The sequence below is a fragment of the Nyctereutes procyonoides genome, unplaced genomic scaffold (assembly GCF_905146905.1).
Source record: "Nyctereutes procyonoides isolate TBG_1078 unplaced genomic scaffold, NYPRO_anot_genome, whole genome shotgun sequence".
Lineage (NCBI taxonomy): Eukaryota > Metazoa > Chordata > Mammalia > Carnivora > Canidae > Nyctereutes > Nyctereutes procyonoides.
The window spans coordinates 60,828,573-60,849,831 of record NW_026575126.1 but is presented as its reverse complement, the minus strand read 5'-3'; the positions used below and the strand labels follow the sequence as shown (position 1 = coordinate 60,849,831).

The window sequence follows — 21,259 nt, the reverse complement described above, 5'->3', positions numbered from 1 at the left end:
AGCTTTCCCCTGGTTCCCCAAGTCCCCCCCCCATCTCTGACACTTGGATCCCCAATTGCTCCTCTCGTTTCCCTTTTTGGCCCCACCCCCACCCCCCAACTCCAAGTATCTGGTCACGGTTCCCTGAACCCTTGGTGGTCTGCTTTCTGCCCCCCTCCCCCAGCCCATCTTCCACCTCCCCCAGCCCCCTGGCTCCCAGTATCCTGTGTGCAGATACCCTTTTCCCATTTCCCTCCCTCAAACTTGCACCTTACCCCCCTCCCACCATCCCTTTGGCTCAGCACCCCCCAGTACCTCTGACCCACTCCCCCCAGGGGATGGACAATGAAGCAGGTGGAAGGGAGATGGGATGGGAAGGAGAGACCCCCAGAGATATCAGTGCAGGGGGTAGAGAAGGGGGAGGCTGGCTCGAGTCCCTGGGCAGGAATCCCAAGTCATGAGGTGGGTAACCTGGCCTCCTGGCAGGGATAAAATGAAGGCCCGAGGTCCAGGCTCCTGATGAGTCCTGGGGGAGGGTGGGGGGCACCCAACTAGCTGTCCTTGAGAAGTAGCTTCTCCTCTGGGCAGCGGAAGGGGCCAGGAGGCCCAGCGGCTGCCAGCCGGGCACAAGCTTCAGGTGAGAGCTGGCGACAGGAGCGCAGGTCTAGGCGGCGGAGGCGCGGGCAGCGGCGGAACAGCGGGAGGCAGTGGTCCGTGAGGCGGTGGCACCCTGGAGGTGAGGCAGTGGGAGCTGAGACCATGAAGGTGTGTAGGAAGTGGACACTGGTGATGGGGACTTAACACACTAGTGGGATGGACACAGAGAATGCTTACCAGCAAGATTGAGGTGCACCAAGGTCTCGCGGAGTGGGGAAGTGGGGGCTGTGAGTAGGTGGACACTGGGGTCCCCGACGTGGGCGCAGTGGCTCAGGTCCAGGGCACTCAGCTGGGGTGCATGGCGCAGCAGGAGCCGCAGGGAGGCATCTGTCAGCTCCAGGCCTGCTAGGCGCAGCTCTGCTACGCCCTGCAGCCGCCCACGGCTCTCCGTTTGCCCTGGGCAGGTAGTTAAGAGGTCAGCACTCCTGGCTGCTCCTGTGCCTGCACCGAGGCATCCGGACCAGCTGTCTCCACACTCTGAGTCCTCACCACCCCCTAAACCTGCTCCCACAAGAGAGCCTCCACCTGTTCTTCTCCCAAACACCCCCATAACCAGACCTCTTTTAATCTGTCCATTGCTCACATCACCTCCTCAGTGAGACCCTCCATGATTACTCTGTTTGATATGGTAACATTCCACACAGTCCTACCCCTTTCCTGCCATTATGGTTCCCCTTCTCTCAACATGTGACTTATTTTTTCCTCTCTTCCCACTAGAATGTTAATTCCAAAAAGGCAAGAATTCTTCTCTTGCTCTTGCTCTATCCTTAGCAATCGGGACAGAGGTGCTCCATATATATTCACTCATCCAACAAGTGCTGTCCCTAATGGAACTGCCACCCCAGGCTCCCTCCTACTTCCCTCTCCTTCCATTAGTAACATCACCTGCTGGATCACTTGCTCTCCATTCCCTGGTCACTGCTCTGGGACAACCACCACTCTTGCCTGAACTCCAGCCTCAGCCTCCGCACTCAGTCCAGCCTCTCCTGAGTCATGCCCAAAAACAAGTAGGACGCCATCCCTCCTCTACTAAAAACTCTAAGGGCACCTCCTTGGCTAGAACATTCCAGTTCCTATAAGGTCTCATCCCTGTCTCAGTTTCTAACTCCCCTCCCACTCTCAAACACTGGGGCCAGATTCCATAGGTGACACTGCCCTTAGACTCTGACCATGGAAATCAATGTTCTGTCCTGGGCTTTGACAGTGTCCCTGGCTTTTAGATTTGAGCTTAGAGACTTCTTCTTCCCTCATCTCCAGGGTAGAAGAGCTCATGTCCCTCATCTCTACACCCAAAGCATCTGGCATGTGGCCTGCTTTTCTTTTATTGTGTCTACCACATTCCTACATTACATTTTTGGGGTTTTGAGAGGAGGGGGTAGGGGCAGAGGGAGAAAAAGAATCTTAAGTAGGCTCCCCTGATATCACCTGAGCCACCCAAGCCAAAATCAAGAGTCAAACACTTAACTGGTTGAGCCACCCAGGTGCCCCTATGTTTTGTTTTGTTGGTTTTTTTTTTTTAAACTAAGTGCCTCTGGTACACTAGCCACCATTAATTGAGCACTCAGTGTGGGCCAGGCACCAGCTAAGTGGGCCAAGTGGCAACCTACTCCTAGGCCAGCAGCTCTTCTATGTCCCCTGGAGGGCTGCCTAGGATGGTTGCTGGTCCCACCATCAGAGGTTAGGGAATCTAAGGTAGGGCCTCAGAGTTTATTTTTCTAACAAGTTCTCCAGTAATGGTGATGCTGCTGGTCTGGACCTTGCTTTAAGAACCACAGCTGTGCGATTACCACTCCTGCTTACAGATGAGAATTCTGAGGCTCCAATCATTAAGCAAGCTGTCCAAGGTCACAGGACCGAAGAAACAGAGTAGGACACCAGACCAAACATACCACAATACTATCTGCCTCCCAGGCACGAGCTTAGCCCATAGATAAACTAGATCAGATATCACAAACTCATGAAACTAGCCTATAGAAGTATTTTATGGAATCTGAAATTTTTATAGTGCTGAAATTTTTAATGACTAATTTCCATAAAGAAATCTTTTTTTTTTTTTCATAAAGAAATCTTGATAGAGCTTTTCTCTGAAAAGCTCTAAGATCTGTCACCACTGGGCTATCCCTTGCACCTGAAAATGACTAGATGGAAACTGGGTTGCAAGATGCTACTCCCTAAAGTCATTCACCAAGCCCATCCCTCCTGTCACCTGCCTGGCCACCTTCATGGGCACTTGACTTGGCAAACTCTGAATTCCACCTCGTTTTTTCCTTCAAAGAGCTGAGGGCCTTGGAAGGGGATACATCTGCAGATACCCTCAATCTTGGGCCACAGCTAAAAGCCATTAGAGGGAAGCAGAGGAAAGACAGGTCACTTCTGGCCTGGGCAGGGGAAGTGGGCATCTCAAGGATTTCATCAAGGGGCCAGCATTTATGGTGGCATTCCAAGGATTTGAATGTGCAAAGAAGTGAGATTAAGAGCAGGCCAGGCAGAGGGCAGTGGGGACAAAAGCAGGGAAATAGAAGAACTTTAAGTTTTGCTCCAGGAATGCTGCACAGAGCCAAAGAGCCAAGGTAAGTAAGGAGGGTGAGTGTAGAGTCCCAACACTATATGCAATCTTGGTCTTAAGTGCCTGGAAGGCTCATCTCTGTAAGCTCCTGAGGTAGATCAGGCAGGAGGAATTGGTGTCAGTGTGCCAGCCAACCAGCACTTTCTCACCTCATGGAATCCATGGTTCCTAATGCCCACCCTCACCTCCACCTAAATCTTCCTGGCTCAGTCCCATTCCACTAAGAGCAGGCAACAGGGAAGTTCTCCAGCCTAGCTATCCCCATGTGACTTGTAGCTGTCAACCCCTCTGAGCCTCTGGTGCCTTGTCCAGATAGTAAAAATCCTAGATGTTGCTCTATGTCCTTCCAAGGCTGCTGTGAAGGGGACTAGAGTGGAAAGAAGGGCACTGAAAAGTGAGCTGTGAAAACAAGGCTCTGGGCTAAGCACAGTCCCTGCCCTCCCAAAGCTTACGAACTCAGGGAGAAGAAATGGGTTTTCATTAAATCACTTCACTACCATGCAGGGACAGCTGGGAGAAAACTGCTCTCAAAGCTCTAAAGGAAGCTTGATCTCAGTGGGAGGAAGGATCATGGAGGGCTTCTAGGAGGAAGTGGCATTTATGCTGAAGCCTGAAGGATGGTTAGATGTTAAATAGACAAAGGACACAAAGGGGGGTAAAGCATTCAGACAAAGAGAACTAAGCAAAGGCCCTAGGCTGGAGGGACCCTGGTAAAGAGGCTGAAGAGGCTGAAATGTGGGGATGGCATAGATCAGTGGGAGCCAGACCATGCCAGGCCTTACCCAAAAAATATCAGTCTTTATCCAAAGAGTACTGGGGGGCTATGAGAAAGTTTAGAGCCTAGGAGTGACATGAAGATTTGCCTTTCTGGAAGTTTTCCTGGCATCAGTGTGGAAAATAGACTAGTGGGGGCCAGAGAAGCTGTTGGGAGTATCCCATCTCCTGGCCAGACAAGGAATCCCTAGGCCTCAGCGCTTCTTAAACCTGCACCTCCTGTGACCAGCCTATGCTCCAAGCATGCCCCTCCGCCAGTATGGACCTCATGCCCTACGGAGGTGCTGACTCCTGCCTCACACTCCCTGAGACACCCTTACCCTTTTTAGGACTCCGTTCCAACAGCATCTCCTCAGGCAGGGATTGTCTTACTGTCCCCCCCACCCCTAACCACAGACTCAACCATATCATCCCATAACCTTCTATTTCTGATCCTCTCTTTTCTGCATTATTGGGGTTCTACAGGGTAGGGAATAAGGCTGTTTGAAGTCTCTAGGCCTTCCAGCAGGCCAGGGCCGGAGTATGTGTTCAATAGTAAAAGCTGTCTCTACCTGGCAGGGTACCTAGGCCTGACCCAGGGGTAGAGAGGTAGCTAGCCTCACTTGGGAGAGGACACCACCGCCCCTATGCAACTTTCCAAGGCAACTGGCTCTGCCTTTCTGCTCCATTCCCTCAGGAAAACCCTTACCTTTCAGTGTAGGGCAAGGGGGGCAGAAGGGCCAAATCTATTCTCAGCCATATTTGTACTGGTCCACACATGAATTTTAAAAGAATGTTAAATTAACTGCTATCATTTAAAATTAAGGATATTTCAGAGAGCCTGGGTGGCTCAGTCAGTTAAGCGTCAGCTTGGGTCATGATCTCAAGGTCCTGGGATCAAGCCCCACCTCAGGCACCCCACTCAGCAGGGTGTCTGTTTCTCCCTCTGCCTTTCCCCTTGCTCATGCTCACTCACTCTCTCGCTCTCCCCTTCTCAAATAGAATAAACAAATAATAAAATAAAATCAAGGATATTACAGAGAAAAATCCACGTGTCTGGCTCTCCTTGACAAATGGAAGGGACTGCCCATACTGGGCCTGCGCTCTTCCATGTCAACTGATGCTGCTCCCTTTGGAGGAAGCTCCCCAGTAAGGCCCACCATACCCTATGACTTTACTCTCATCTGCCATCGGCCATGCTCCTGGCTTATCCCAGAATTCTGTCATTCTCCTGTCCTATACCATGTTTCCTCCCATCATCATCTCCCCTCTAGAGGGCAGAAGCTACATCCCCTTCATCCCTGTTCCCTCACAGTTCCTATCACAGGGCCCAATGCACAGCAGGTGAGTAAATGAACAAACGGTGGCCAAGCAAGGCCTTCTAACCAAACTTATGTGTTCTACCCTTTCTTGACATCTCTTAACATTCAGCATGAGTCAGAAGAGACCGTGGAGGCCTCATACCTCCCCCTGCCCCTTGCCCAACCCATTTTACAAATAAGCCACCAGAGGCCACACCTGGTTTGGTGTCTGGCGGAGGCAGCAGCAGCTCGCGGAGCTGTGAGTCTTTAACATCCTCAATCCAGCGGAGGTCCAGGAGCCGCAGGGCCGGCAGTGGGGCAGAGCCCAGGGCAGAGACAGAGAGCCAGGAGCAGCCGGAGAGCACCAGCTCCTGCAGGCCTGGACAGGGGGTGGGGAGGTCGGGAAGTTGGTGGGGAGGTCAGGACCATCTCCCTCTTTACCCTTTACCCCTTTATCCTACCTTGCCATCACCCCCTACCTTGCAAACGGACAGGGGGTGGGGAGGTCGGGAAGTTGGTGGGGAGGTCAGGACCATCTCCATCTTTACCCTTTACCCCTTTATCCTACCTTGCCATCACCCCCTACCTTGCAAACGGTTCAGAAGCCACATGAGCTGCTTCTTGGAGACACCTGTCCAGCTGAGGTCCAGGGCTCGGGGCTGGCGACGAACCACACCACTGAGCATGGGTGGGGTCAGTGACTTTCGACGGCTCAGGTCCATTCGAGGCCACAGACGCTTGTCATAGCACCTGCCAGCCACAAGAGGGAGACAGAGCCCTCAGCTCTTCTGGAGCCTGCCAAACTCCCTACTTCAAGGGTCCTCCACAGCTCTGCCGAGGCTCACAGAGACAGCAGGGGTGGCAGAAAGTTCCCGGCCTCAGGCCAAGAGCACTGGATTTGGGGCTCAACTTCATCACTAACTGGATGCGAGACCCCAAGCAGGTCCATTCCTCTCCCTGAGCCTCAGACGCTCTATTTGTAAAATGAAGATAATGATCCAGACTCAGCCTGCCCCACAGGGCTACTGTCAGATCAAATGAGGTCACTGCAGTTCACAGACCTTACAGCTCATAAAGCATTTTGCCAAAGACACAAGCACCCTACACATTGTATTTGATGTAACATCAAAGGGATCTGTCAGCAGCCCCCACAAACCCCCCACCTTGCACTTCTGGAGTTCTCCTTGGCTAAGTTATGGTGACTCGTAGGAACTTCTCATCTACCCTATTAATCTCTGCCGCTGAGCCCTATCTGCCCCATTCTGGTGGCCAGCTGCCCAAGGCCTGACTTACAGCCCTGTTATCTCCTCCCTTGGATTGCTATGTCCCTCCAACTAGAGCACAGTCTCAACAAGGGCAGGTATAGCTTTTCCCCTCTGGTAGCACCAGTGCCTAGCCCATGCCGGGTGCATAGCAGATCATCTACTGCACGTGTGCTGAATGAATGAATGCTGCGAAGCCCATGTGAGGTCCCTGAAGCTTCCATTGAGCACTCCCCCACAATATGCTTCGTCTATAGCTTTTCATTTGTTCACTCACTGTTTATGGAAGGCCTGGTAGGGCCAAGAATCAAAGTTTCAAAGAAACATGAGGCCTACACAAAGTTAAACAGGTTTCCTGATCCCTGACAACTTTGACTGGTCCGAGGTACAGCAAACCAGAGATGGGCTTCCCAAAATTATTTCACCAGGGACCCCTTCCCCTCCTCTCCCAAGGTCATCTGTGAATACCCTGTGGCCACTAAAGCTCCTTGGGACTTAGTTTGAAAAGCCTCTTCCAGTTCTCAATGCATGTCCGGAAATTCCCACTGGGCTAGAGGGGCTGTTTCAGAAGCAGCAGGGGTGAGGAAGGCCCAGGAAGCTGTCTCACCTCCCTCCCACCCCTCCCCTCATCCTGAAGGGTTCCCCCTTTGAGAAGCCCTGGGCTGGAGCAGTGCTTACCAACTCCAGTTAGTTGCTATCTCCTTCTCTGCAGAACATGAATTCATCTTTAAATGGATCCCCTCCTTGCACTTAAAACCAGTATTGTTTCGCATAAAAATGTTAACCTTAGGAATACATACAATAAAAACACACTGGGGCTATTAAATTCTAGGCAGGTGTTGGTGTGGCTTTAGGCTACCACCTGAAGACTATTTTTGTTAAACAGGGAGATAAGTATTAGAGAGGTGTTAAAGATACAATAGCACCCAATGGTGAGACTTCCTTTTCAAAACTAATAGAAGGATTAAGGCATGGTTTTGTGCCACTTGAAACTGCCAGGCATTCTCCATAGAGCCCTGTACAACATTTTAGGGAATCACTGGGGGCACAAACACTAAGGCTTCAATCCCAACAAATCCACTTCTTGTTCTGCCTGCTGCTTCTTACCCCTTCCCTGCCTCTTCTGGCATTCTAGCCTCTCCCTCTCCTGGTTCCTTCCACTCAACCAATTAACATTTGCAAATCTCTCCGATTATAAAACAGAAAAGGAAGGGGTGCCTGGGTGGCTCAGTGGTTGAGGTCTGCCTTTGACTCAGGTCACAATCCCGGGGTCCTGGGATCGAGTTGGGGTCCTGGGATCGAGTTGGGGTCCTGGGATCAAGTTGCGTATTGGGCTCCCCATGGGGAGCCTGCTTCTCCCTCTGACTACATTTCTGTCTCTCATGAATAAATAAATAAAATCCTAAAAAAAACAGAAAAGGAAAAAAAACTCAACCTACCCTCAACCCAGCTTCTGTCCCTAGGTCCCGCCCGTTTCCACTTTCCATCCAGTGGAATTGCCCATTCCAATCCAGTTTGGAGTCTCAGTTCAATTGCCACTATCCCACCTTGAAGAAGACCTGGATCTTCCATGGCTAGAAAGGAACTCTTCCCCCTAGGGGCCCACAAAGGCCCCCCCACCAAGTGTTTCTGTATCATACTCCACAAAAGCCAGACCAAACCACCTGCCCGCCTATAGACACACATTGCTGCCTGGTGCCAACATATATTAGCACACGTTGTGCTTCTGCCACAAATGCCAACCAACCCAGAGCTTTCAACACTCAGCTCCAGTGTTTCCTCTTCCAGGAAGTCTCCCATGACTTTTCTTCGCTTGAACTAATTGGTCCCTTTGCCCTTGAACAACTAGGACACTAGGTTTAAACCTCAGTTGTGGCCAACAATCCACTCGGGGCCTCCACTGGGCTGTCAGGAAACAAGGGAAAGATAGGCAGTCCACGGTAACTGAAGCAGCAAGGGACAAAACAGTCAATGATAGGATCTGACAGAGAGCTTCCTAGGGAGACCGTAAGGGGAGGGAAGAGAGAGTACATTCCAGATGGGGAAGAACCAGCGTCCAGGCCTAGGACACAGACAGAAAACTCTGAGAAACCCAGGCAGCAGGAACAAAGGGTAATTCATTCCCTTGCCTTAATAATGAGGAAGATGGGGCTGACTATGGCATTAATACCTAGTGTTTATCCAGGGTTTACTACGTGCCAGGTACTGGTCTGTGCATAGCCAGTTAACCTCACAACAGCCCTAGGAGATAAATACTGTTACTATAATCTCCTCTTTCAAATTAAGAGAAACAAGGCCCATGGAGGTCAAGAAACTTGTCCCAGGTCCCACAGCTACTAAGTAGCAGCAAAGCCAGGCTTTAACCCAAGCTGCTCTAGACTGAGAGCCTGAACCATGTCTGGGGAAGAAGCAGGGACAGGACTGCAGAGGAGGCCCAGGGTGGGCACACCAAGTCACAGCAGGCTGTAATGCCAGGCTAGACTGTCATTTAATGCACTCACTAAGGTACTGTATGTGTCCAAATGTCCAAGAGGGCTGTGGGAGTTCACTGTGAAGGTAGCAGGTAACCATGGATTGGTTCTTTCTAAGCTGTGGAATGACTACGGTGAGAAACAGAAAGAATTCTTAAGAGGCACGGCATGCCCTCATCCAGGGGCATCAGGGCTCGAGTCTGAGTTCCCTAACCCATTCACTTTTTCCTAGACTCCAGCCACCCCAGCTGACTCAGCTGTCTATTAAGCTCGCCTCCAAAATTCGAAATTCTGGGCCTAAGCCTGTGTTGCAGAGGCCCTTTGGGGATGCAGATGCAGCAGCCCAACTGGTGCCTGTAAGGAGCTCCAGCCAAAACTGGTTTTTGATTTTCAGCTCTCTGGGTTCCTTGATGCCACCACTGTCCTCCTATCCACCCATCTTCAGGCCTTTATTCCCAGATCCACTGATCCTCACCCTGTGGTCCAGTCCCTTTCTTGTCACCCTCTCTGCTCAGTCCTCCAAGCTCCAACCCTTTTTTCTACAACTAACAACTCTGTCATGCTTCCTCTGCCCACCCCCCTCCCTTCACTCTTGGTATGTTCACTTTGCCTCCCAGTTCCGACAGAGATAAAAGCCACCAGACAGGAAAGCCTGAAACTTCCTGCTCTCCCACCTACAAATTTCTCTGGCTCCACCCTCACTACCTCTTTCCACACTCCGTCCTGATTTCCTCACTTCCATCCATTCATCCATCCATCCATTCATCCATCCATCCATCCATCCATCCATCCATCCCTCCAACAAGTATTGTCTTAGAATCTATTGTATGCCAGGCTACATCTTAGGAACCTGGGACACAGCAGCAAACAGATTAAGTCCCTGCCTTGGAGCTGATGTCCTTAGCTTCATGAGACTGGGCTTGGTCTCCTACTCCCACGTAGCACACCCAAGGATACCAAGACCTCTTGTAGCAAATCCAACTGCCATTTCTGGTCCTGGGTCTCCCACGACCTCCTGCCAACATCCTAAACTTTATCATTCACTCCTTCCTCAATCTCTCTTCTTCAGGACACCTCTACCATCTCCATGTCTCTGGTTGCTCTTTCTCTAACTCACAGATACTGACATTTTGTCTTCTCCCTTTCTGGAAGCTGCTACCTATATGGCAAGAACTTCCAAAGCTGGATCTTTTAAGCGTCAGACTTGTACACCCATCTGCTGCCCTGCTAGCTCTGACTGGCCCACAGGCCTTTTGGACCAAACATGTCAAATCTGAGCACTTCGCTTTCCTGGTACCTGGTCCTCCTCTGGTGTTCCTGAGCTTGGGGAATGGCACTGCTGCCCACCCAGGCTTACGGGCCAGAAACTCAGCTGAGAGATACCCCGGAGCTCTCATAGCCATTTAGTCACCAAATGCCAAGCCATTCTGCTTCTTAAAAAGTTCTCAGCCTGGGCAGCCCTGGTGGCTCAGCGGTTTAGCACCACCTTCAGCCCAGGGCGTGATCCCGGAGACCCGGGATCGAGTCCCATGTCGGGCTCCCTGCATGGAGCCTGCTTCTCCCTCTGCCTGTGTCTCTGCCTCTCTCTCTCTCTGTCTTTCATGAATAAATAAACAAAATCTTTAAAAAGAAAAAAAGTTCTCAGCCTGAGTCCCTCCTCTCCTCTACCCCTCCTGCCCCTACGTCTGACAGAGCCTCCTCCCTGTTCCCACTGTAGCTCTGCTCTGCCCTACCTTCATCCTTTTTTTTTTTCCCCTACCTTCACCCCTATTGGAAAAACCATGATTTTACGGAGTGTTTAGTCCCTTTCAGGTACTGTGCTAAGTGCCTTGCAAAAACCACCTCATTTAGCCTCACGAGGTATTAGTATGAACCCTAGACCACAGACGAGAAAACAGGCCTTGAAAGGTACAGCTATCTACCCATGGCCATACATCCAGGCAGTATAGGAGTCACAGCAGAGGACACCCACAGCTGACAGACTCCAGGGCCCATGCTAGAAATCACTGTGCAAGCCAGCCTCTCTGCTTCGTCCACTTTTGGTCACAAGTCTCTCCTTGAGGTAGAAATCAAGTCCTCTTCAGTTCTGGATCCCATGTGCCAAGCACAGAGCTGGCCTCAAAGAGGCCTCAGCAAACATGCCCTCAACCACTATGTGAGCAGAGGCAGTAATCTCTGGCAATTGCTCTATTTGCTTCTATACTGCAGGCTGATTGGGAGCTCCTCAAGGGCCCAGACCTATGTTCTGAGGATGTAAAGTCTGTGCTTCCAGCCAATATTTGCAACTGAGTGAATAACACTGGCTAAACCACTGAGTAGTTCCTATTTCTTGGGTACTGTCCTTGGTTCTTTATACATGTTAGCTCACAAAGATGCTATCAAGTAAATGCTTTAGTTCTCCTGTCTTAACAGAGGAAGAAACTGAAGCACAGAGAAGTTAAGAAACTAGCCCAGCAGCCATCAGCTTATCAGGGGAAGAACAAGATTTGCCTCCAGAGCCTGCACTCCCATGCTCTTAGCTCACCAGCCTCCAGAGATCAGAGCGGTGAATAGTGCCCCAGAGTCCCAAGGAAAAGGAGTGGAGTTTGGGTTCAGCCACCAGCGTGTGCTGTGACTTCAGGCATCCCTCATTCTCTCACAGAGTTGCTATTATGAGGAAAAAGTCGGCCAATAATCTACAAAGTGTCCACCGGGATGCCTGCCCCACAGTAAGTGCCTGGGAAAAACCCTGAATGTATTCATTTAATAAAATACTTCTTGGGCACATACACTGCCCTCATCCCACACTGAGGAACATGCAGATAATAAAGACACAGTATCTGCCCCACTCTGACAAGCGATATGAACGGGAGGATGAATAAATGAGTAAAAGTTCATCAACTTGGGGAAGGTCTCTACGTGCTCTGTGAGGAGGACAGGGTACTGTGGCAGTTTGATGGGACTGGGGAGGGATTATGTCGGGGGCAGGATTGAAGAGGAAGACCAGGGGCTTCAGAGGATGACCAACATTTCTGAACAAATAGGGTTCAGGAAGCAGTGGGAAGATGAGTGGAAGAGAGGCATAGGGAGCTTGCAGTGGCTCTGGGGCATAGAGAAGTGATGGGGGGGGAGGTCAGGGGCCTCATGTATGGCTATCTCTGAGAAGGCAGGGGCCACCTCCCCAGAGAGCTTTCTTATGTGAAAATGGGACCTCTAATAAGACTGTCTTCAGGAGAAGAACTGTGAAAAGCAAATCAGGTGACACATACATAGCATTTAGTGCTATGCTTGACACACACACACTTATAAATGATGGTTATGAAGAGAAAAGGTGCTGGAGCCACAGTGCTTGGATTCAAATTCCTAGTTCTACTATCTCCTCTCCACAACTTTGACCTCAGCTTCATCTTTAAAGGGGAACCTACCCTGACAAAGTTGTTACGAGGGTCAAACGAGCTCAAAGATGTAGTTTGTGCACAACAAATATGGAAGACTTTAACGTGTACGTACTATAGTATTACCAACCTAAGACCAAGACCCAGAAAGGTCATAACCTGCTGTTACAGGGCATTCAGCAAATGAGAACCCAGGGCTGTCTAGGCCACTCACCAGCGGCTCCAAGTCCGGCAGACTCGCATGCAAATACACAGCTCTCGGGGCCCGAGGTGCTGGAAGACACGAAGCCAGGCGGCACGGGGCAGAGGGTGGTCGGATCCAGCAGCCAAAGGCAGCGTGTCGGGCTCAGGGCTTCGAGGTGGGGGCCGTACCACGTGCCTCTCCAGCTGTGGGGGCCGGGGCGGTGGGGCGGGGCCCAGGGGCCAGCTGAGGAGGGGCCCCCCACTGCCAGGGCGCACAGCCCGCCGCCCCCCGCGGTTCTCCTTCTCGCCCGAGCCGCCCCGGGCTGGCCGTCGCCCATTCCGGGCCTCGCCAGGGGCCTCATCCTCACTCAGCGATGTGCCTGAAGAGTCAGAGTCGGAATCCGAGTCCGAGGAGGACGAGGAGGTGTCAGGCACCCGCTCCAGCAGCTGGCACATGCGCTTGAAACGCTCTAGCTTCTCCCTCTGTGGTGATGGGGATGGTACTGCCGGGCCCTCAGCAGAGGCCAAAGGCGGCTTTGGTTTCTGCAAGGAGAAAAGGGGAGGCTGTTCTAGGGCCTGACACACACTCTCCCACCTCCCTGCCCTGAGGAGTCAGCAGGGGATGAGCAGCCCAAGAGAGTCCCGAGTTCTAGCCATAGCTCTGCCCCTGAACAATGTGAGGCCTCAGCCACATCATCATGTCCCTCTCTGGACCTCAGTCTCCTTATCTGTCACATGAAGGCACTGATTCAAAGAATTAGAAGCCTTATGGGTTTCAATAGCTTATGAATCTCCAAAGGCAGTCAAATATTGAAAAGAGCTGGAGATGGAGTTTTGAGTATCAGCTTGGCTATCAACTCTCTGTGGGACCTTGGGAAGCCCCGGCCTCATCATCTATAACACGCAACACTGGACTAGATGATTCCACGTGTCTGTTCAACGACGTGAGAGTGACGACATGAGAGTGACAGAGCACCTCATACTCACAGACTCACATCTTCACAGTGCTCCAACGGAGTGGCAACCTGGGCCACTCTTACACTCAAAGAAACTGAGGTTCAGACAGACTAAATGACTTACCCAAGGTTACAAACTGACCAATGCCAGAAACAGAATTTGAACACAATCAGGCAGACCCTTGCATTCACGTGTCAGTGCAAAGTGACACGTGAATTCTAACTTTGCTGTGTGACCTTGGGCAAGTCTTTTAACCTCTCTGGGCCTCGTCTTCCTCAAATCTAGGTACATTTCACAGTTCACAAATCTCATTTACTTTCATTAGATGTAAACAGTTCTGTGGAATGGGTGGATAAAGTAGGTAGTATCATCTCCTTCACAGATGAGGAAGCGAGGCTCAGAGCAGCTGACAAGTTGCCAAGACCACACAGGGAGTCAGTGGGCAGGGATTTGAACTCAGTTCTTTTCCCTTTAAGTTTGGAAAGATGACGCAAATGGGTCAGATGACACCTCAAGGGTTCTTGGAAAGTCCTGTGGCCTGGCCCCAACCCACCCCTCCCCCTCCACTCTTCCCAGGGGTCCAGATGCCCAGTGTAGCCAAATGGGGCAGGGGCAGGACAAGGTGAGTAGGAAGGGACAGATCTCTTCTCCAGGGTGGAGGGTGGGGCAAGGAAAGGTGGGAGGGGGAGGGAGGAGGTCCCCGGCACACCTCCCAGTTCTCGGGAGGGAGCCCAGGGTGGCAGGACGAGAAAGCCTGGCTCGGATTCAGAACCCTGGGGGGCAGAAGGCCGGGGCCGCCTGGGTCCGATCCTCGGAGGAGGCAGGCGTCTCCACCCACCTTCTTCAGGTGCCTCTCTCGGCCTCCTTTCACCTACCAGAGCAAGAGGGAAATATGGGGAAAGGGAGAGACCCCATTAGCCCCTTACTGTCCACAAAACTAAGATCCATGCTGTCTTCTTCAACTACAAATCCCAGAAGCCCCCATCTCAGGAAGAACTCTGAGCATGCTCACCTTCCAACCAGTGTCTTGACTCACTGAGCATGCTCTCCTCTTCTCTTTCTTCCCCCTCAGGCCCTTTCCAGCCCCTCCTTCCTCTTCTGTAGCAGCTAATTTGAGCATGCTCTTTTCCTCCTACCTGAAGCACCCAAGAATCCCAAACCTTCCCTGCCCAGTGCCAGTTGCCCCTCACCTGTACCTCTCCTCCCCATTGAGCATGCTCCATCCTCCCCCACTCCTATCTCTTGAACTACATCTCCCAACACCCCCTGGGGAACCCACAGAGCGCAGCCTCCCAGGCCCACCCTCCCTAAAAAGGAACTAGACTACTGCTCCCAGAATCCCTTGGGCTGGGCCTCACGAGCATGCTCCCTTGCTCACCTTTTTCCTTGGGGTGGGGGGCTCATTCCCTGCCTCCCTCTCCTTTCTTTTGGGGGGCCCAGGCACGTCCTCTGGGGGGGGCCCAGCAGGTAAGGGGCCCTTGCGCCTGGGTGGGGGTGGTGGAAGCGGCGGCTCCTCCGTCAGCTTCCATCCACTCCCCAGGCTGGCGCCCTCCTCGCCGTTGTCAGCCCTGCGGCGGCCTGGTCCCTCACCTGAATCCTGGGGAGATGGAAGCTGGGGGTGAGGTTCTCTCCAGCTCCCCAATCCACTATCTACCCAGAACCCAGCACCCAGCTCAGCCCCTACCCCTACCCCTACCTTGCTGGTCCGGCCTTCCTGGGTGCAGCGAGGGCACTCCCAGCAGTTAGGGATCTCCGCATTGATGACACCCTCAGCCTTCCCCATCTGTAGGCAGAGGGCAGGGAGTGCATGTAGGGCGCCAGTAAACCCAGAGGCAGTGCTCCCCAGGGCCATCACCTTCAGACTCCAGGGCCCCCAGGCCCATCACCTTCAGGCAGCCAGGGTGGACGATCTCATTGCAGATTGTACACTCCATGAGGCTCAAACCAAATTTCTCTTCCTCTCCCTCCACTGTGTCCTCCTTCCCAGCCTCCCCACACAAGAGGCACACAGCTGTGTGTGGGAGCACGGGCTGTTGGGGAAGAGGGAGTATTAGGGACCCCGAAAGCAAGCAATAGGGGTGGGGAGACCCTTCCTTCTGGGAAGCCTGGCCAGCCACTGGATGAGGTTCAGAACCCATGGGTCAAACTAGGTCAAATCTTGAATTTGTTCCTTTTTGGCAGTATGACCTTGAGCAAGTGATTTAACCTTCTCTTGTCTGTTTGTGCATCTGTAAAATGGGGCTAGGCATTTTTCTTTGCAAAACGTTTGGAAGAATGAGATCATGCCCCAGAGACACTGGATACATAGTTGTTATCACTGTTGAAAATGTTGCAGCTGGAATCAGAGTCTGTGTGTGTGACCCTGAAACTGTAGCTGGCTTTGGGGAAGGATAAAAACCACAGCAAATAGGACAATACTGTTGAGAGAGAGAGCACTGCAGGGCATGTGGCCGCAGCTCTGGGTGATTCTGAGTTTAAACAGGGAGCAGCCCAAGGGTTGCACTGGACCCTACAATGAATCAGGTTTTGGCAAGACTCCTGGGAACACTAAAGGCAGCTGGCTGGTCCTAGGGGGGAGAGCAGCCCTCAGACAATTGGACTTTGGGGAGGGCAGGGTAATAGAGAATCATCTGAAGGATGCTGACAGTGGGGAGACAGACCCAAGGATAAAGGAGGTAGGGCAAAGAGGAACAGGAAAGTGAAGCAAGGGTTGAGAGACAAAGGGAGAGAAGAGGGGGGTTGTGGGGTACCGAGGTAGCAGAGGGGCTAGAGGGAAAGGGGCCACATTCTGGAGCCCTGCAGAGCTCAATGGAAGAAACTCCTGTTCTCCGATACCTACTGTGTGCTGGGCACACTGACATCCGTGCTATTGCTGAATCTTTACAACTCAGCAAAGAAAATGTTTCACAGAAAAGGCACCTCAAGGTTCAAAATGTTTGTTCAAGGTCACACAAAGGGTAAGCCTGGCCTCAAATCCAAGACCACTCTGGCAGGTAAGGATGAGGCCAAAGAAGGCTAAGATCTGTTCACTTGGGCCAGCTCTGGAAGTGGGCCCCTGTGTACAGATTCCTCTAAGGAACAGTACGAGACAGGCAAGCTCTCTAGGAGTCTGTGCCTCTGACGCTGGGAAAAACACAAAAGTAAGCACTACATTAGATACTTCTGGGTGCCTTCACATTGGCCCCAGCTTGGAAATGGAGGCAAAAATGGGTCTGGAGAACATCTGAACAAAACACTGAATGAACGGGTGAACAAATAGCAACTCTACAGAGTGTGCTAGGAAGCAGCCACCCCAGAAGGACACCCAAAGCCCCAATGTATCCGATGCACTGGGGACAGAACTCACGGCAGTGCACTGCCGGAGCAGGCACGACTGCTTCATGCGCCCGGGCCCCCCGAACTTCTTCATGTCTCGGCAGAAGTGGCAGTCCCCGCACTCAGTTCGCACACAGGCCCGGCAGCGGCGGCAGCGGGTTCGGCGTCGGCGCGCTCCGGCCCCCGGCCCTCGGCTGCTCGACGACATTGGGGGCGTCAGCAACGCCGAGGGCTGTGGGTGAATGGTGGCAGGGTCAGGTGGGCCCACTGAGGCCCCAGCCTGGAAACTCCTGGCAGCTCCCCCCATTCCTAGGCAGCCGGAGCTTGCTCTCCTGAGGGAGGCAGGGAACAAGGAGATCATCCCTGGGTGGAGAGGGTTGGGGGGGGGGCACCAGTCCCTCTACTCAAAGCCTCTCTCTCCCAAAGCAGCTCACCTGGCTCCTCAGGAGAACTGGCTTCCAGACCTCACTCTTTTTACTCTAACACTTCCTCAGCAGCCCCTTGCCTAGCCCAGGGAGGAGGAAGGGAATGGGGCCCCTGCACTGACATTCCTACACCAAAGTTCCTTGGAAATCCAGGGCTCCTTGTCTGTGCAGTTACCTTAGAGAGGCCCCACTCTTCCCCCGTTACCCAAATCTACTACACCTCATGCATTTCCCAACCTAAAATTCCCCAGACTTACCTCTCTCCAAGATACCCAAATTCCCGAGTAGAAGCTCCAGACCTTTCTTCCTCCCTCCTTTCTCACTCTCACACACAACTACCACCCAATCTCTCTTTCCCCAAAACCCATACGTTGTCAACAGATCCAATGGGATGCTTGCCCTCCCCCATCCCTAGGGCTCTGAAACACCCCCCCCCCATGCTGCTTCAGAGCCCCTCCTCAGTTCAAGATCTCAACTGCTTGTTCCCCACAGAGCTCCTTCTGCCCCAAGACACCCTCCTCTTGGATCTCTCAGGTCAGCCTGGGCAATCTCCCAGATTCCCTGGGATTCTAGAATCCACCCTGACATCTCCACGGAACTCAGTCCTACATGTCTTCCCCCCCACCCCCAAGCTTCCCAAGCTACTTTCCATCCCTAATTGTCTAGAATCCCTCGGGCTCCCCTTCCCATGGAAACCAGATCCTCCAAGATCCCATACAGACTCAGCAGGCCTGGAGGGGTCTCTTCGTGGCCAGAGTCTTACCCTAGCTTCCCCCTTTCCAGGGACTTCCAGCCCCATCCATGGGGGGAAGGGGCCCTCCAGCGCTCCAGGGGAGGGGCCTGGAGGGCGGCGACTGCAGGCGGGGATGGGGGTCTGCAAGGGGAAGCAGGGTCTAGGAAGGAAGGCCAGTTCCCCAGGGTTGAGAGGTAACAGGAAGGAGGGCTGGAGATGAGGAGTTTGGAGCAAGGAGAGGGCGAGGCTGGGGGCGGGGAAGGTAGAGAGAGGCCGGGTTGAGGATGAATGGGAGTGGGAGCTGCCCAGGTCTGGGGGTGAGGAGGAGCCGCATGAACCCACCTCACACGTGTCCCGGGAGCCATCTCTCCCTTCTCGGCAGCTCCCGGCGGGTCGGCGGCCATCGGCGGCGGGGGGGCCGGGCGGCGCGGGGCGCGGAACGCTCAGAACGCCGGGGTCCACGGCCCCCCGAGGGCGCTCGGCCCCTCCCTCCGGCGGAGGCCGGGACGGCGGCGAGTGGAGATGGGGGGCGCCGGGGGCGAGGCCCTCCCACGGGCTGCGGCGCGGCCCTTCCAGGGGGAGGTCCTGCTCTGGGGGGCTCAGTCCCTCAGCCCCCCCAGGCCAACGGGGGCTCCTCGGGCGCAGGGTGCTCAGCTTCTGCCCGGGCCCCACTCAGTCCGGGGTCCGAGTCACAGCTCCCCTCCCCCCACTCCGCCTCTCCCCAGCGCCCCCGGCCCTTTAACTGGCCCCTTCCCGGCCCCCACTGCCCAGGGGTCCAGGGCCAGGCCTGGGCCCCCCACAGTTTCCGGGGTTCAAGCCCCGCCCACCGCCGGTTCCCGGGGAGGGGGGGGTCCCTGTAACCTGCCCCCCTCCCCTGGGCCCGCCCCTAGACTGCGGCCCCCTGCCCTAGGGCTAAGGGGCGAGTGGAGGGGGGTGAAGGAAGCTGCTCCGGCCCCGCCCCCCCAGCCTGCGCGCGCCCCCGCCCTCTTCCCCCTCCCCCCCAGCGCGCGACCCTCCAGAGATAGGGATTTAAATAAAATTTGAATAAATCCCCTTCCTCAAGCCGGAGGGTGGAAGGAAAGGATGGAAGGGGGCAGGGAAAGGGGGAGGGGGCAATTGGGGTGCCTCAGCCCCCCTGGTCCCCCGGCCCCGCGCTGCTTCGGCCCGGGGCCCTGGCCGCCTCTCTCATCCCTCCTGAGCTCCTTCCTCCTTCCTCCTCTCTTCCCCCACCCCTCCCTCCTCCTTCCCTCCTCCTCCTCCTCTTTACTCCCTCCTTCTCCCAGAGGAACCCCGCCCCCTGCCCCCTCCTTTCCCCACCACCTCCACTTTCCAGGACGAACACGCGCAGGGCACGACGGAAATCGTAGTCCTGCGGCCGCCGGGGATACCGTGGGAACAATGGGATGCTGGGGCCAGCGGGGACTACAAACAAGATGGCGGAGGGCGTGCCAAGCCGGGAGCCAAGGATGCCGGGAGTTATAGTCCGGTTGCCCCGAGGCTCCCCGTTGCAGAGGATAGAGAAGGAGCGGGAACGATGACTACAAACAAGATGGCCTTCTCCCCGGACCCGACCTCCTTCCCAGGCACTCACACGCCCTCCTATCCACAACCCTCCGCGTGTGTGGTACCTGACGGGAGTCGCAGTCCATCTGCTGCCTTCCCGCTGCCATTTCTACTGGTCGGGAACAATGGAAAGGTGAAAAGGAACGAGGACTACAAGCAAGATGGCGGAAGAGGGGCGTACACCTAATAGTCGGTCTTATGAGGTGCGACGGGAATAGTAGTTTTCTAGCCTTCTAGTGTGCCTTAAGAATGGCGGAACCACGAGAATAAGAAGACTACCATAAAGATGGCAGGGTACCTGGCCTCTCCCCGTCGCCTCATTCTACTCCTTGGGCACCTCGCCCGCCTGTAACATCGAAATCCCCCTCCCGCTGGCGCAGAGCCTGACGGGAGTTGCAGTCTTCCCAGCTCCGCTCTATTATCTTTGGTGGAGACAATGGAAGGGGAAAGGGGCGGGGACAACCAGCAAAAATGGCGGCCGAAGGGAAGGGGAGGCGGCGATCTGGGATTTGTAGTCCACGCACTAGGGCCGCTCCCTTGGGAAAACGGGGGAAAGGACTACAATAATGATGGCGGCCCATCACTTGCTCTCTGCGGCAGTGCCTGCTGGGGGACGTAGTCCCTTCATTAGCTCGCCAGAGAAAAGACGTTGGGCTGTTAAAATGTGCATCACCGCCGACACGGCAAATTGCGAGCCTACGGGAAGCGAGAGTCTCTTTCCTCCTCTCCCCACCACCTCTTTCTGAACGACCTGCCGGGAATTGTAGTCCCACGCCTTCACTCGCTAGTGGAGAGGGAGAATTTATGTCACCAGTGGGGTTCAATGCGGGTGAGGGAGAAAGACGTCCAGGAGATCTAAGGAATATATATAATGCCCGCCCCCGCGTGTAGCAAGGATTTCATATTTGAGGGCCAGGCTCTTAAAGGAAAGCAACAGTAATCAGTATTGTCGCGACAAGGGAGGCGTGGTTCTTCCCGAAAGTACCATCACGCTCCTATCCCTGGGCGCCTCACACCCGACGTTTGTTCCCCCAAACCTCATGGAATCGGTACCTTCCAGGTCGTGAGGACTCCAGGAAAGAGGCTCTGAAGTCACACAAAATCCCCTACCCTCCTCGGGAAGTCACCAAACCTCAATTTTCTCATCTGAAAAATGGGGATAAGGATACCTACCTCCAAGTAGATTTAGGTGTGTTAGGACAGTGTTCACGAAAGTGCCCAGTTCAGGGCCTGACACAGGGCACGTGTTGGTAGTTCCTTTTTCGAGTTCCCTTCCTGCCCAGCTCTTCTGGGATCCCAGGAATCCATCACGCCGGAAGGGGTTAGCTCCTGTGAGAAGAAAACTGTGGCAGGCAATCTACCCCCATCTTGAACCGCACCCCCTCCCCCGCCCTCCCCTCGCATCTGGGTCCTCCAGCGTCCACTACCGAGCACTGCTCCCAGGGGGCGCCCATTCTCCATTTGACTGAGGTCCTGAAGCCCGGTCAGATTCCTCAGCCTGAAGTTGGTTCTGCGTACTGCCCAGCCTCATCTCCAGCCAGGCTTGGAGGCATCCCTCCAGACATCTCAGCTGCCAAAGCAAATGGGAATGCTTCCCACCTTTGTGCCTTCTTACCTGCCTTCTTGATCTTCCTCCTCTGCCTGGAAAACTACTCACTTCTGACCCCAAGGCAGCACCCCTGCTCCCCTCTCTCTTCTGTGTTTGATAGAAGAGGGTTAG

The 21,259-nt window shown here is 53.9% G+C and overlaps 2 protein-coding genes across 7 annotated transcripts in view; one reads left to right on the top strand and one right to left on the bottom strand.

Annotated features, from left to right (window-relative positions):
* Window positions 1-244: 244 nt before the first annotated feature.
* FBXL19 (F-box and leucine rich repeat protein 19) overlaps window positions 245-21,259 on the bottom strand; it is a 21,277-nt gene continuing 262 nt past the window's right edge. Inside the window, exons 1-12 of one of the 6 annotated variants that reach the window (XM_055340999.1) lie at window positions 20,967-21,130; window positions 20,713-20,882; window positions 16,850-17,050; window positions 15,390-15,533; window positions 15,200-15,286; window positions 14,882-15,100; window positions 14,213-14,374; window positions 12,578-13,089; window positions 5,843-6,006; window positions 5,474-5,635; window positions 814-1,032; window positions 245-709 (exon numbers count right to left, since the gene is read on the bottom strand). In XM_055340999.1, coding sequence (XP_055196974.1) covers window positions 531-709; window positions 814-1,032; window positions 5,474-5,635; window positions 5,843-6,006; window positions 12,578-13,089; window positions 14,213-14,374; window positions 14,882-15,100; window positions 15,200-15,286; window positions 15,390-15,533; window positions 16,850-17,026 — 2,025 coding nt within the window. In that variant the 5' untranslated portion in view covers window positions 17,027-17,050; window positions 20,713-20,882; window positions 20,967-21,130 and the 3' untranslated portion in view covers window positions 245-530. Of the gene's footprint in view, window positions 710-813; window positions 1,033-5,473; window positions 5,636-5,842; window positions 6,007-12,577; window positions 13,090-13,819; window positions 13,899-14,212; window positions 14,375-14,881; window positions 15,101-15,199; window positions 15,287-15,389; window positions 15,534-16,849; window positions 17,051-18,318; window positions 18,928-20,712; window positions 20,883-20,966; window positions 21,131-21,259 lie in introns of those variants that run through there. The other 5 variants (XM_055341000.1, XM_055341001.1, XM_055340998.1 and 2 more) reach the window with 5 other exon arrangements.
* Window positions 18,193-21,259, top strand: part of LOC129519870 (cardiotrophin-2-like) — a 24,674-nt gene continuing 21,607 nt past the window's right edge. Inside the window, exons 1-3 of the mRNA XM_055340698.1 lie at window positions 18,193-18,238; window positions 18,359-18,558; window positions 19,310-19,365. Coding sequence (XP_055196673.1) covers window positions 18,193-18,238; window positions 18,359-18,558; window positions 19,310-19,365 — 302 coding nt within the window. The remainder of the gene's footprint in view (window positions 18,239-18,358; window positions 18,559-19,309; window positions 19,366-21,259) is intronic.